This window comes from Vigna unguiculata, chromosome 8, assembly GCF_037176805.1.
Source record: "Vigna unguiculata cultivar grain cowpea cultivar isolate G323 ecotype 2 chromosome 8, ASM3717680v1, whole genome shotgun sequence".
Lineage (NCBI taxonomy): Eukaryota > Viridiplantae > Streptophyta > Magnoliopsida > Fabales > Fabaceae > Vigna > Vigna unguiculata.
In genome coordinates this window covers 42240737-42256638 of record NC_140799.1, presented here as the reverse complement: position 1 = coordinate 42256638, position 15902 = coordinate 42240737, and the positions used below count along the sequence as shown (strand labels likewise).

The following is a 15902-nucleotide window of genomic DNA, read 5'->3' as shown; positions in this document are numbered from 1 at the left end:
GTCAATTACAATTATACTACATTGTCACTTAACTATATATTTTTAAAAGATTAAATTAAAATTGAAATAAAAAAATTCTGCAACGTTAGTACTAATAATTTTTTTTGAAAAGAATAACAAATTAGAATAATTTGTCAAAAAATACCAAAATTTAAATTAATTATATCTGTTGTTCATATATTTGGTATCCACTTGTAAAATAATAGTCAATTATACTATATTGTCACTTAACAGTATATTTTTAAAAAGTTAAATTAAATTTGAAATAAAATTAAAAATAAAACAATATTCTACGACGTGAGTACTAGTAAATTTTTTTGAAGTGAATAACAACTTAGAATAATTTGTCACAAAAATACCAAAATTTAAATTATTAAAATTTGAAATTCAAACCAATTGGGGAGATTGGGTCGGATCTAAAAAACCCGTTTTCCATGTGGTAGATGTTGCCCGGTTAGCTAGACAATTGTTTTCCTAATTACGCAAACGTAGGTTCAGGAGGCAGAGTCTCTCAACCAGCAAATGAGGGAGTTATGCTTATATTGTGCTTCATGCATGAAAATTCCCAAATCTCCAGGCGATAGGAGAATGAATATGAGAACGGACTCGGAGAAACGCATATAGATTGAGTTGTTTTCGTGGTTCACACACATCAGTGAATGTGAACAAATTCTATGATCCTGTTTTTTTCATCTCTGAAAGAAAATGTCCGCATCGCAATCTCTTGGAGGTCCTTCTCGCTGCGGCCGAGTTGTAGGTCCATCACTCGACAAGATCATCAAGAACGCCGCCTGGCGTAAGCACTCTCAGATTGTCTCTTCCTGCAAATCCATCCTTGACAAGCTCGAATCCCTTTCTGACTCTGACTCGTCTTCAGGCGACACCCAATCTCCTGTTCCGGGCCTTTCCTCTTCAGATGCCGACAGTGTCCTTCAACCTCTCTTTCTCGCGCTTGACTCTGCATACCCTAAGGTTGTTGAGCCTGCTCTTGAATGCACCTTTAAATTGTTCTCTCTCGGCCTTATCCGCGGGGAGATCAATCGCCCTTCCAATTCGAATGCTTCGCAGTCCGACGTCGTCTTCAATATGATTGATGCTATCTGTAAGTCGGGTGGCCTTGGGGAGGAGACAGTTGAGCTATGGGTGCTGAGAGTATTGCTCTCGGCTGTCAGATCCCCCAGCATTTTGATCCGGGCAGACAGTCTCATTCAAATTGTGAGAACTTGTTATAATGTGTACCTCGGGGGAGTCAACGGCACTAATCAGATCTGTGCTAAATCGGTTCTTGCCCAGATCATGATCATTGTTTTCACCAGAGTCGAGGAAGACTCCATGGATGTCTTCCTTAAAAAGGTTTCTGTCAGTGAACTTTTGGAATTCACGGATAAGAATTTGAACGAGGGCAATTCCATACACTTTTGCCAAAATTTTATCAACGAGATAATGGAGGCCAGCGAGGGTCCTCCTCTCAAACCATCTTCAATATCACTTCATGTGGAGGTGCAGAAAGTCCAAATACCGTTGCCCAAAGTAGCGGATGAAACAGGTACCGACAAGTCGGATAATGAAGCTGGAGCTGATGGTAGTAAAATAAGGGAGGATGGTTTTCTTCTTTTTAAAAACTTGTGCAAACTGTCCATGAAATTCTCATCTCAACAGAACCCTGATGATCGTATCCTCTTGAGAGGGAAAATTTTGTCATTAGAGCTCCTTAAGGTAGTCACGGATACGGGTGGTTCAGTATGGCGCGTGAATGAGAGGCAAGTAATGTTATTCCTACTATTCTCTTACAATCACTATTTGTTAATTGTAATTTTCGTCTAGTATACATTTTTATTCTATTCAGGGGCCTTTTGAAGTGAGACTTTCACTTTTACAGAGATATAAGAAGTGATGAAACTAACGGATTACAATTACTCACATTCTCTTACAATTACTATTTGTTGAATGTAATTTTCATCTCTATTTTTTGCATAATTCACACAGGATGAATTTTTATTTTATTTTAGGGTTTCTTGAAGTGAAACTTTCACTTATATAGAGATGTGAGAATTAGAGAAACTAGTGGATTACAATTACTCACATTTATTGTTGAGTTTGAATTTGGATCTCTGGCATGTTTTATTTTGGATGCTTCCACTCAAACTGTTTGAAAAAACTGTCAAGAATAATGAGCTCTTACACATTGGACTTCATACAACTAGTACAACAATGGGCTAAAAATCCATTTTGCCTTCCCACTTTTCCTGATATAGTACTGTGACAAGCAGGATGTTTTCCCTGTTGAAGTCCAAAAGCATAATATTGATCCATGGCATCTTTTAGCTCTGCATTCCTATGTTTTTAGAACCTGAGTTTTTGAGAAATAAAGCATATGCAACGTGACTAATACGTGATAGTCAAACAATCTTTAGCTTGCCTCCAATTCAGTTTTACATAAAAACACGTAACACATAAAGGTTACTTCATGCAAGAGATAGTTGTCTAATTCTGTGGCACTACTTGCTTTTCGAAATTTGAATAAATGTTGGAAATAGGAATATTTTAGAAGATAAGAGTTTCTTTAAAGTTTATTTTGTCCAAATGGCCTACATAATTGGTATAGCTAGGTTCATTACGTCTTAGAATGTAGTGGTACTTTAACTATTCTCTTTTAAGTTGTTTTGGCATTAAATAACTTTTGTAATACTCTTGAATATAAATAATTAACGGATGTGTTTGTTAAGTCTCTTGAGTGCCTTGGGTATTCTTGAATATATATGATTGAACTTAAGATGGAGTGTGAAAATAGTATCATATAGTATTATTGTTTGTGTTCAATGGCATTGACTTAGTCATCTGTGAAAAGATTATTTCCCTGGGATCTTTTTCTTTTTCAATATTATTGATAATAATTGTTCATGACACCTATATTTTTCTTTTACACGGTGCAGGTTTCTCAATGCCATCAAGCAATATCTTTGCTTGTCATTATTGAAGAACAGTGCCCTGTCCGCAATGGCCATTTTCCAACTTCAGTGTTCCATTTTCATGAACTTGTTATCAAAATTCAGATCAGGCTTGAAAAAGGAAATTGGCATGTTCTTTCCCATGCTTATCCTTCGAGTTCTAGAGAATGTTCTTCAGCCTAGTTTTCTACAAAAAATGACCGTTCTCAATTTATTGGACAAAATTTCTCAGGATCCTCAGATTATTATTGACATTTTTGTCAACTATGATTGTGATGTGGATGCTTCAAACATATTTGAAAGGTATCTTGCTTTTGTGATATTTTCCTGTTCTTATACGCTGTTAGTGGTCAGTTTCCAAGAACAGAAATGGGCTAATACTTCAAAAAGCTTACGTAATAACTAAATTTCATTACCAAACAAAAAACGATGAATAATCTTGTTAATAAATTTCTTTAGATTGTTTTCATTTATTGATAGAAAAAAAAGAATACTGACTAACTTCAATCCTAGGAGTATCTTGGGATTTGTATTGGGACAAAGGGATTTGGATTTTTTGGGTGTAATTGGTGTCAAATTAGGATTATTGAAATACTTTATCGACAATTTTGAAGATATAATTAGTTCTATCCGAATATAATATAAAGGACAGTTGTGCTAGGCTTTTTATTACTAATATAAAACTCATCGATATACCGAACATGGATCATTCACAAGATTTTTGCTAATGCTAGTTTGTTACCCTCAAGTAACATGCAGTGTGAGTCATGTATAGTGTCAAATTACATGAGCTAGAGCGGGTACATCAGCAGCTGGATGTAGTGTTAAATGAGCAAGATTGTTCACATTTTCTAGGATGGATATGGGTAAAGAAGCTAGTTTTGAAGTGTCTCTGATTAGGAATGTTACTTGGAATATCTTGGGATTTGTATTGGAGCAAAGGGATTTGAATTTTTTGGGTGTAATTGGTGTCAAATTAGGATTGTTGAAATACTTTATCTACAATTTTGAAGATTACAATTAGTTCTATCCGAAATATAATATAAAGGACAGTTGTGCTAGGCTTTTTATTACTAATATAAAACTCATTGATATAAAAGGGATTTGAATTTTTTGGGTGTAATTGGTGTCAAATTAGGATTGTTGAAATACTTTATCTACAATTTTGAAGATTACAATTAGTTCTATCCGAAATATAATATAAAGGACAGTTGTGCTAGGCTTTTTATTACTAATATAAAACTCATTGATATAAAAGGGATTTGAATTTTTTGGGTGTAATTGGTGTCAAATTAGAATTGTTGAAATACTTTATCTACAATTTTGAAGATTACAATTAGTTCTATCCGAAATATAATATAAAGGACAGTTCTGCTAGGCTTTTTATTACTAATATAAAACTTATCGATATACTGAACATGGATCACTCACAAGATTTTTGCTAATGCTAGTTTGTTACCCTCAAGTAACATGCAGTGTGAGTCATGTCATGTATAGTGTCAAATTACATGAGCTAGAGTGGGTACATCAGCACCTGGATGAGTGTTAAATGAGCAAGATTGCTCACATTTTCTAGGATGGATATGGGCAAAGAAGCTAGTTTTGAAGTGTCTCTGATTAGGAATGCTACTTGGAATATCTTGGGAGTATCTTGGGATTTGTATTGGGGCAAAGGGATTTGAATTTTTTGGGTGTAATTGGTGTCAAATTAGGATTCTTGAAATAGTTTATCTACAATTTTGAATTACAATTAGTTCTATCAGAAATATAATATAAAGGAGAATTGTGCTAGGCTTTTTATTACTAATATAAAACTTATCCATATACCGAACATTGATCACTCACAAGATTACATGCAGTGTGAGTCAAGTGTAGTGTCAAATTAAATGAGATAGTGCAGGTACATCAGCACCTGGATGTAGTGTTAAATGAACAAGATTGCTCACATTTTTAGTATGGGTAAAGAAGCTAGTTTTGAAGTGTCTGATTAGGAATGCTACTTGGATATTGGTACTTTGACAGGTAATTCTTTAGTGGTGAATAACATATATTGGAGGAGGATAAAAGCTGTCTCTTAAGGATATCAAATGGGCTTGAGAAAATAGGTATGGAGCTTGATACTACATGATTTAAACTATAATAAACAGGGAGAGTTAGAGGAAAACTGGTAAGATATTATTGTGGACAGGGATTTGAAAGACTTCACCTATATAAGAAAATAAAGAATTATTTTATTGACAATACTCGAAAACATTACATTCTCATCACATAACAATCAAACTCTCCCGAATAAGGAAGTAACAATATGTTGAAATAAATGGAAAGATTTTAAACTTGTTTTTGCTTAATCAATATAGAGATATTGAGTATTTTTTTATCCTAATAAAAATATGTCTGTAACAAGTTGGATGAAAGAATGTCATGTTGAGGGCTTAACTGAGTCACTGGGTTTTAGGGTCATACCTGTTTCCTTGCTTGTGTTTTTGAGAAATTTGTTTAAATGGTGTACTTGGAGCATTGTCTGTTCAAAGAGTTAAAGCTTATTCAAGGTCTGCAGTATGAATCTAATAGACAGTTTTTTATTTACTTATGTTTGTTTTGTTTTGCATCGTGTTTTAGTATTTAAACTCTTATAATTCCATCAGATATTTTCAGGATTGTCAATGGCCTTCTGAAAACTGCTTTGGGACCACCTACAGGGTCAACTACGACTTTGTCTCCAGCACAGGATATTACTTTCCGACAGGAATCTGTGAAGTGCTTGGTCAGTATTATTAAGTCAATGGGAGCATGGATGGACCAACAGATAAGGATAGGAGATTTTGATGTAGTAAAGAGCCCAGAAAGCAGTAGCAATGCCGAAACTTATCTAATGTCAAATGTAGAAGAAGGAAATGCTTCTGATCATGAGCTGCATCCTGATGTGAATTCTGAATTTTCAGATGCTGCCACATTAGAGCAACGTCGAGCATATAAAATTGAACTTCAGGTATCCAGTACTTGGTTCGGAGGACGACTAATGTTATATCATCATCATGTTAAACTATCCTCTTACACTTGCATAGGATTCAGTTATGATTGGTGATTTTACCTACACAAAAACCTGTGTTGTTTCTGTGCACAATTTCTTTTCTATCTCTCCTGCTCCATTGAATTCCATTTTTACATAATTACCCCTTCTTGAGCTTCAAATGTTCATATTCTGTGCTGATTTTTTTCTGGGTTAAATGCAGAGAGGCATATCACTTTTTAATCGAAAACCTCCAAAGGGTATTGAATTTTTGATAAGCAACAAAAAAGTTGGTAGTTCTCCAGAACAAGTGGCACTGTTCTTGAAGAACACCGCTGGCCTTGATGAGACCAAGATTGGTGACTATTTGGGAGAACGGGAAGAGTTTTGTCTAAAAGTTATGCATGCATATGTAGATTCCTTTAACTTCAAAGAGATGGATTTTGGTGAAGCTATTCGGTTTTTTCTCCAGGGCTTCAGGTTGCCTGGTGAGGCACAAAAAATTGATCGCATCATGGAGAAGTTTGCTGAGCGCTACTGTAAATGCAACCCTAGTTCTTTTAGCAGTGCAGACACTGCCTACATTCTCGCTTACTCTGTGATAATGCTAAATACAGATGCTCATAACAATATGGTGAAAGATAAGGTTTGACGTTGCTGAATCTTTTGTATCATGTGTTTGGCTCAGCCGTTAGACTATCAGCTCTGTGAATTAATTGGTGCCCAATCTTGTTGTGCTTTCTTTTCTATCAGGCTTAACTAAAATTTAATGATTGCTACATCCTATTCTACTGATGAAATTTGAATATAATAATAGAAAATTATCCTTTGAAGGCAATTTGGTTTAGACACATTATTCTGAATACGGCTTTGAAAATATCAGTAATTTTCTCTTTCCATTTACTTGTCTTCTTCTGGTAATTATGTTAAATTTTAGCTATGTCAGGGAAACACGGTGAACACCATGAGCGATCACATTTAAAATTATTTTGAAAACTACTTATCATTTGATTGTTTAAATCCTTGTATTGTTCTACTGTTTTACAAAATTGAGATTGTAAGGATATCTTGCAATGCCAAATAAAGGTTTGACCTGATTTGTGTGGTGCATATTCTCTGTTAATGACTTCCAGATGACTAAAGCTGATTTTGTTCGAAACAACCGAGGAATAGATGATGGAAAGGATTTAGCAGAAGAATATCTCGGGGCACTTTATGACCAAATTGTTAAAAATGAAATTAAAATGAATGCCGATTCTTCTGCTCCTCAGAATAAACAAGCAAATAGCTTCAATAGATTGCTAGGATTAGAAGGTATACTCAATCTTGTGAACTGGAAGCAGAGTGAGGAAAAAGCAGTGGGTGCAAATGGGCTTCTCATTCGGCATATTCAGGAGCAATTTAAATCAAGTTCGCGAAAATCTGAGTAAGCTAAGACATTGCTCATTGTTTGGATTTGTATTTTTAGGTTTGTACTTATCTTTAATCCCTTAAACTGGGTTCTAATTTTCTTTTGGTTTTTAGCATTAGAAGTGATTTTTTCGTTCCTCTAATTAGGAAATATCTTCCCTTTGGTCCCTATTAGGGGAACTCGTGATTACTTAAAATAACCTTAAGGGCTAAAAGTGGACTATTTTCATTCTAGGGAATGAAAATAATCATTTTTTAATTTGTGAGATGTAAAAGAAACTAACCACATACTTGAGGGACCAAAAAGATATTCAAAAGTTATTTATATTATTATTAATTTGTTTGGAAGTGCATTTGGTTTCAGAACTGGACCAGCTAAGCTCTTTCTTTTTCACAATGTTTTGTTTCTTTTTTGATTTGGCTGTGCGACCTTGAAATCTTTCAATGGATTTTTTTATTTACATACTTTTGAGTGCATGTAGAAGGTTTAGTTAAAGGAATTTAATAATGAGTAAAGATTTTCCTATGAGGTGGTTGGTCATTTGAATTGAGTGTCTAGAGTATAGTAGAGAGGACCAAATTATGTACCATGAGGTATGAAGGGGAGTAGAAAAGAAAGGCACAAAATGGCTCATTATATAGATACGAACGGTAGTTTAACAAGATCATGAGATTGGGGATAATGCTAGACGAGTAGAGAAGTACCTTAATCCCTATGTATGAGTATAAAAACAAGGACAACTTACAAAACTAGGCTAATTATATAGATATTAAGCGCACAGCCATAAAATGAAGCTACACGAGAGGGTAATTAAGAAGTTATTACAGAAAGTGATTTTGGTTTTATCTTTGGGAGGTTAATTGAAGTAGCAGTAGCTCAAAGATTGATGGAGAGACATTGGAGGAATTAATGAGACATTAGATGATTAAAAGGAATAGTCATCAACATGGAAAAGCCATATATTGTGGAAGGCGTTGGAGATGAAAGGAGTTTGTCTAGCTTGTACTCAAGACAGTGTCACAATTAGAGTGAGCCTGTTTAGGTACAAGCTAGAAAAGCTTTTGAAGCTTCTCTATTGGAAATATACAGCTTTTTCATCTAAAGAAGGTCTCAAAAGCTCTTTTTTGTTTGCATTCAGACAGACTCAATTTGAACATAAAATGAAGCACCACAAAAGACTTTCGTCTGTCTACAGGACTGAACTAATGGTAAGCTTCAATCCAGTCTCTTTAACTTGGTCTTGGTTGTTCTTTTCCTTACTAGAGTACCAATTAGCCTACACCCAAAAATATAAACCCCGGATCCACCAACAGAAGTCGTTAATCATGTATCTAAACATAGTTAATTTTGTTTTGAAAGTGGTTAACTACTCTTAGTTATCTCCGTAACTTCAGTGTAGTTAACCATATCTGACAGTCAATAACCTCATAAGAGTATAACAACTTGTGAAACAAAGTTAATCATATTTGCACATGTAATTAACCATGTGAGATAGTCAATAATCTCATGACATCATTAACCACTCATGAAGCAAAGTAACTACCATTAAAAGTATCATTGATCTCATGACCCTATTAATCATATATTGATAACTGTATACAATCAAGTTTATTAGCTTTTAACCACATGTAAATAAAACTTAGCAGATTTATACATATAATTAAATGGTTAATTAACCACATTGTACTTACTAGTATATCATGAGGCAGATGCCATAATGCATGCATTTTGCAGATGATATGTCCTGGTTGGGGAGTTGAGAAAAGAAATAAATGGGAAGCAATAGAGGTGGAGATAAACTGTTGAAGCTTGACTTTTGTTTAAGTAAAGGGAAATGAAGTGTATGAAATGGATGTTTAGCTAGAGGTGCACAAGTTTTAGCACGGGCATGAAACTTGAACACCAAACCATACCACAATCATAAGTATCTTGGTTATAATACAAAATGACAGGGAAAAAGAGCGAAATGTAAAACAAAGTATTAAAGTGGGATGGAGGAAATATAAATTGTTGCAGGTTTTATTTGTGATAGAAAAGTATCACTCAAGCTTAAGGGAAAGTTTTACTACATAACTTCAAGATTAGTGATATTGTGCAAGACTTAATGTCGGTCCATTAAAGCCAACAACGTGAAAATTTCAATCTTGAAGATACTAGAATGTTATGATGGCATGCTGACAAGTTTGGGGATGAATGCGCTTGAGAAAATTAGGTAGCAGCTATTGTTAAAAAAAAAGATATGGTAGGTGGCTTGAGCTTTTGTAGAGAAGACCTGACGAAGTCCCAATAAGCAGAGTATATCAGATAGATTGTAGTCTATTAGTGAGATGTATAGGTAAACCAAGTTATAGGGAAAATATTAAGAAAGATTTAGATTTAAATAATTTGTCTCTTGACAGATTTATGAGAGGATTGCATCTTTTGATACATGTTGCTGACCCAACCTGGAGAGAAAAGGTTTGTTATATATTTATTGTCATGTACTGGCTCTGCACCTTACATCCTTTACATATTTGCATTTTTCTTTTCCTTGAAGGCTTAAGCTATTTGCTCATTATTTATTACATGAGTGATGTTATCTTTCTATACATTTCATAGTTTAGACATTCTATTTACCTGTTATTGCAGATCTGTGTATCATGTTGTCACAGATGTGGCTATATTGAGGTTTATGGTCGAAGTTTGTTGGGGGCCTATGCTGGCTGCATTCAGTGTAACAATTGACCAGAGTGATGACAGGGTAACTACTTCTCAATGTTTACAAGGATTTCGACATGCTGTGCATGTTACTGCAGTGATGGGCATGCAGACTCAAAGGGATGCTTTTGTTACATCTGTTGCCAAATTTACGTATCTGCATTGTGCTGGAGATATGAAACAAAAAAATGTTGATGCTGTCAAGGTAACTGAATCTTGATTTGGCTGTCAACATTACTCAAATCAAATAATTTACATAAACATATTCTCCTTTTCCATTTATAATGACAGTTGCCTATTTCATACACTTGAAAGGATTAATCTGAAAGAATGAATATTCTTATTCAATTGATGCATTTGAAACAATACATCAGCCTCTATATATAGAACTCTAACCCTAATGTAATAATATTAAAGAAATCTCTAGAATCTTCTAACAATTTCTAACAACTTCTATCAGCTTCTAGTAATACATTTAATATTATACCAACTACTTCTAGTAATGTATTTAATATCCTACTAACAACACTCCCCCTCAAGGTGGTGAATGAGCCACTTATAGTAACTCTAACCTTAAAGTAATAATTACAAAGAAATCTCTAGAATCTTCTAACAACTTATAGTAATATATGTAATATTATACCAACAACTTCTAGTAATATGTTTAATATCCTACTAACAAAACAAACTATATATTATTGTCATTCTATTTCTAGTCATATTTGTCTTCTATCAAAAAAGCAGTAATGAATGGATTACTTTGATTTGTACATTTTGTGTTTATCATGTGAATGAGCCACTTAATATCATGTATGTCATTTTAATATCTTTTAAATCTTATTATTTGTTCAGGCAATAATATCAATTGCAATTGAAGATGGAGATCATCTGTTTGAAGCATGGGAACACATATTAACTTGCCTCTCCCGAATTGAGCACTTGCAATTGTTAGGTGAAGGTGCTCCAAGTGATGCAACCTTCTTCAATTCAAGTAATTATGAAACCGATGAAAAAGCATCAAAAACATTAGGTTTCTCTTCTTTTAAGAAAGGAACACTCCAGAATCCAGCCATGGTGGCTGTGGTTCGTGGTAGTTCGTATGACAGTACAAGTATTGGTGTCAATGCTTCAGCAATATTAACAACAGAACAGATAAATAATTTCATTTCAAACTTGAATCTACTGGACCAGATTGGGAACTTTGAATTGAACCATGTGTTTGCTCATAGTCAACGGCTGAATGGAGAAGCAATAGTAGCATTTGTCAAAGCACTTTGCAAAGTTTCCATCTCGGAATTACAGTCTCCAACAGATCCCCGAGTATTTGGTCTCACTAAAATAGTAGAAATTGCGTAAGTTTCCTTGTCCTTTTTAAGATAGATGTTCTCTTTGTGAAATTCATTCGGATTTCTTAGGTAACATTTTTTTTATACGAGTTTGCAAAGTGAATATAAATCATGTACATATTATGTTAATTGGTATATCTTTTGAAATGAGGGAGATGCTACTTCCATGAAAAGGGATCCTTTGTTGACTTTATTAGTCCTTAAGAAAGGGATTGTCATGTCCTCTTAACCACGTTCTTTATAGTTTGTAATTGATGAGTCTACGTTATTCTCTTGCACATTTATGATTATAATTCTAGTGATCATTAAACCAACTTAAGTTATGACTACAACATGGTTGCATTTGCAGGCATTATAATATGAACCGCATCAGATTAGTATGGTCTCGCATATGGAATGTTCTCTCAGATTTCTTTGTGTCGGTTGGATTGTCAGAAAACTTGTCAGTGGCAATCTTTGCAATGGATTCACTGAGACAACTTGCAATGAAATTTTTGGAGCGTGAGGAGCTGGCTAATTACAACTTTCAGAATGAATTTTTGAGACCATTCGTGATCGTTATGCAAAAAAGCAACACCACAGAAATTAGAGAATTAATTGTCCGTTGTATTTCACAGATGGTCCTTAGTCGAGTCAGTAATGTGAAATCTGGCTGGAAAAGTGTTTTTATGGTAATGTTAAAGTTGGCTTGATTCCCCTCACCTCCCCCAAACCCATGTTTGAGATATGGTTTCAAACTATTTGATAAAAAAAATTAATTTGTCAAATATTGCTCAATTGTTTTTATTAACAAAAGTGAAACAAATGGAGAAGTACTTTGTGATTGTTTACTGTTTTTTTTTTGGAGAAAAATATAGATTTGATTACTTACATACACAAGAGATACAATGAAGATAGAAATGCTTATAATTGTAGTCTAGTTTTTAATTCATTATCATTGAAACATTTGATTTTATTATTTTGTTGACAAATTAGGTTGTCTAAGTGATATATTTCAGGAACGAATGGTAATAGTTAAATTATTGATCTAAGTCTGTACCCACTAAAACAGCTTGTTCAAAAGAAAATGAATACAAACAAAACAAAAGGGACATCAAGGATGCATATCCAGTTAAACTATTGAGGGCTTTCAAGAATCTAAATGTAATAATACACAAGTTTAGTATACCAGCATATTGTTATTATTTCATTTAGCAAGTTTTCCTCTTACACCATGTTCAGATAATGGGCATCATAAATGTACATGTCATGTGTTAGCATTGGTGAATTGAGGCAATGAAACAATCATGACTTCTCATGCAATGTTTTTGGCTATCAGGTTTTCACAGCTGCTGCAGCTGATGAGCGGAAGAATATTGTATTATTAGCATTTGAGACCATGGAGAAAATAGTGCGTGAATTTTTTCCTTATATTACTGAGACAGAGACAATGACCTTCACCGATTGTGTCCGATGCCTTTTGACATTTACAAATAGCCGATTCAACAGTGATGTTAGCCTCAATGCAATTGCATTTCTTCGTTTCTGTGCAGTCAGACTTGCTGATGGAGGACTTGTTTACAATAAGAAGATCAGTGTTGATGGCCCATCAGTTGTTGCAAACGGCATTTCAGATTCACAAGCCCATACTGATAACGATGATCATGTGTCTTTCTGGAATCCTTTGCTATCAGGTAATATGCCTTTAGATGATTTGACTTAAAATAGTTTGTACTGTGGCCAAGCCACCATCTTTGTGGATCAAAAAACATATTCTTTTCTGTTAGGCATCCCCTATCGAGATCCTTACTTTTTAAACCGATTTTGTACGATTGAGTTAAGATTAAAATCACTTTCTAAGAAGAGATTAGAGTCTATCCTAGCAAGGTTTATCATGTTACTTGTTATCAAACCGTTATTGGACTACTCATTAATATCTTATCCCATATTTGAGTTGTCAAATTTTTAGTGTTAGGTGTATTGGATCCCACATTGAATAAATATACGATAAAATTATAGATATAAGTAAAAGATACAAACCTCATATTTCAAGCCGATTTGGTGGAATTGAATTAGACGTAAAATCCAAGATATTCCAAATAAATGTTATTTCTTGCATTTCTATTGAATATGCACTTTATACACGGTATGCTGCTTTTGTATTAAGTTTTTCAAGTTGAAATCTTGATTGATGATTGCTGCGTTTGTCAACAGAATTGCTTGTTTTTCTCTTGTTAGACGTAGCAAATAAATGTATCTTTAGCTCCCAGTTTGTGTAAAGAAGTCAAATATATATTAGTGGTTTAACACCATTTTCTGCAGTAGTGAAATTACCTAAATCGGCTTAAGGATATTTCAGGCCTTATTTTCCGTAAATATTACTCGTTCTTTCTGCTTGAAGTTAATATTCTGACATTTCATTGCAGGGTTATCAAAACTAACTTCCGATCCTAGATCAGCTATCAGAAAGAGTTCTTTGGAGGTGCTTTTTAACATTTTGAAGGATCATGGTCATCTATTCTCCCACACGTTTTGGAATAGCATTTTCTGTTCTGTTATTTTCCCTGTATATAGTTCAGTATCTGGAAAGAGAGAGGTGAATGTACAAGAAGACCAGTCTTCACCTTCTTCAGTATCTGTGCATACCGAAGGAAGCACATGGGATTCTGACACTTATTCAGTAGCAGCAGAATGTTTAATAGATATATTTGTCACCTTCTTTGATAAGGTGAGGTCTCAGCTACCAGGTGTGGTGTCGGTACTGACGGGGTTCATTAGAAGTCCTGTTCAGGGTCCAGCTAGTACTGGAGTTGCTGGATTAGTGCGTCTCACGGATGACCTTGGTAACAAGCTTTCAGCAGAGGAATGGAAAGAGATTTTTCTGTGTTTGAAAGATGCAGCTATGTCAACAGTACCGGGATTCATGAAGGTCTTGAGAACCATGAGTAATATCGAGGTGCCTCACTTTTCACAGCCTTCCACTGACTTGGAAAGTTCTTCTGATCATGACTTGACAAATGATGAATTTGATGATGACAATCTGCAAACGGCCACCTATGTTGTTTCCAGAACGAAAAGCCATATTGCTATGCAGCTACTAATTGCACAGGTTTACTTATTGCTCTTGTTGTATGTATATTAGTTAACAATTAAGACACAAGCACTAGATTTCTAGTATTCAATCTATACATGCATCCACGGAATTTAAATTGTAATCCACTCATTATTTTTATTTCTTTCGAGAATGTTTTTCAAGAAAGTTCAAGCTTGATACGAGTTTGAAGGTATTTTTCTGTGTTCCATTTGCAGGTTACAATTGATATGTACAAAAAGCACCAGAAATTTTTATCTGCAGCCAGCATCAAAGTCCTAATTGAATTATATTCATCTATGGCTTTACATGCTCGTGAGATGAACAGAGAGTCAATCCTACTGAAGAAGTTGCAGAAAGCTTGCTCCATCTTAGAAATATCTGGCCCTCCCATGGTTCATTTTGAAAATGAGTCCTTCCAGAATCACCTCAACTTCTTACAAAATTTACATCTCCGGAACCATTTTGAGCATGACGAGATAGACCTGGAACAAGAGTTAGTTACTGTGTGTGAAAACGTATTGGACATATACCTAAATTGTTCTGGTTCTGTTTCCACTCTTCACAAGTATGATACATTGTCTGCGCCACACCGAAAATTGCCCCTCAGTTCAGCAAAGAAGGAAGAGATAGCTGCTAGGACATCTTTAGTCATCTCAGCATTGCAAGGGTTGACTGGCCTGAAAAAGGATTCATTCAGACGGTATATTCCACAGTTCTTTCACTTACTGGTTGATCTTGTAAGGAGCGAACACACCTCTGGAGAAGTTCAACATGCCCTGAGTAATATTTTCCGTTCATCTGTTGGCAAAATTATAATGGATTAAATTTTGTTTTGGCATACTTTGTTTCTGGATGTTGCTGAATATCAATCAGCATTTTCCGTACAAGATACCGAACGAGCCAATACATATCTTGATTTACTCACATTATTGTGTAGGTTTATTCTTGGTTTTTTTTTATTGTATGTGCCATTAATGTAAATGAGAAATTTATTTCAAGCGGAATATTGAGGAACCAGATTTACTGAACGAGCTGTCAAGGACGAAGACTTCAGCTCTTTTTATCTTTAAGGCTACGGCATAGGAATTAAGATATACAATTAATATTCTTACCTTTTTAAATTGTTAAGGATTTCTTATCATATCATTATTAACTTTTTTATTAATTTATTCTTCAATCTCTGACAAATTTGTAAAATAATTTCTTATTTGGAGAAAAATTTTACATTTGGTATCACTACAAAATCAACTATCTTATTAAATGCTATATTTATTCTGGAAAAATAATTTAATTCAACTTTAAATCAATACAATTTAAATACATTAATGATTTTAACATTATGTAACATTATTTAATATAACATGAATTATAGTGATTATAATATGATAGCAATTATATTGTGAATCAGCCATTTACA

General features: G+C 34.3%; 1 protein-coding gene across 2 annotated transcripts; it reads left to right on the top strand.

Moving 5' to 3' along the window:
* The first annotated feature begins 483 nt into the window (after positions 1 to 483).
* Positions 484 to 15606, top strand: LOC114194716 (brefeldin A-inhibited guanine nucleotide-exchange protein 1-like). 2 transcript variants are annotated; one of them, XM_028085089.2, is made up of 11 exons: positions 484 to 1760; positions 2934 to 3251; positions 5604 to 5937; positions 6182 to 6604; positions 7092 to 7384; positions 9998 to 10271; positions 10919 to 11418; positions 11762 to 12083; positions 12731 to 13085; positions 13818 to 14500; positions 14701 to 15606. In XM_028085089.2, the coding sequence occupies exons 1-11, from the start codon at positions 706 to 708 to the stop codon at positions 15307 to 15309; spliced, it is 5166 nt and encodes a 1721-aa protein (XP_027940890.2). In that variant the 5' UTR covers positions 484 to 705; the 3' UTR covers positions 15310 to 15606. The 2 variants fall into 2 exon arrangements, with proteins under 2 accessions (XP_027940890.2, XP_085521565.1); XM_085665439.1 differs by lacking the exon at positions 484 to 1760 and having other exon boundaries at positions 2989 to 3251; positions 5594 to 5937.
* Positions 15607 to 15902: the final 296 nt, after the last annotated feature.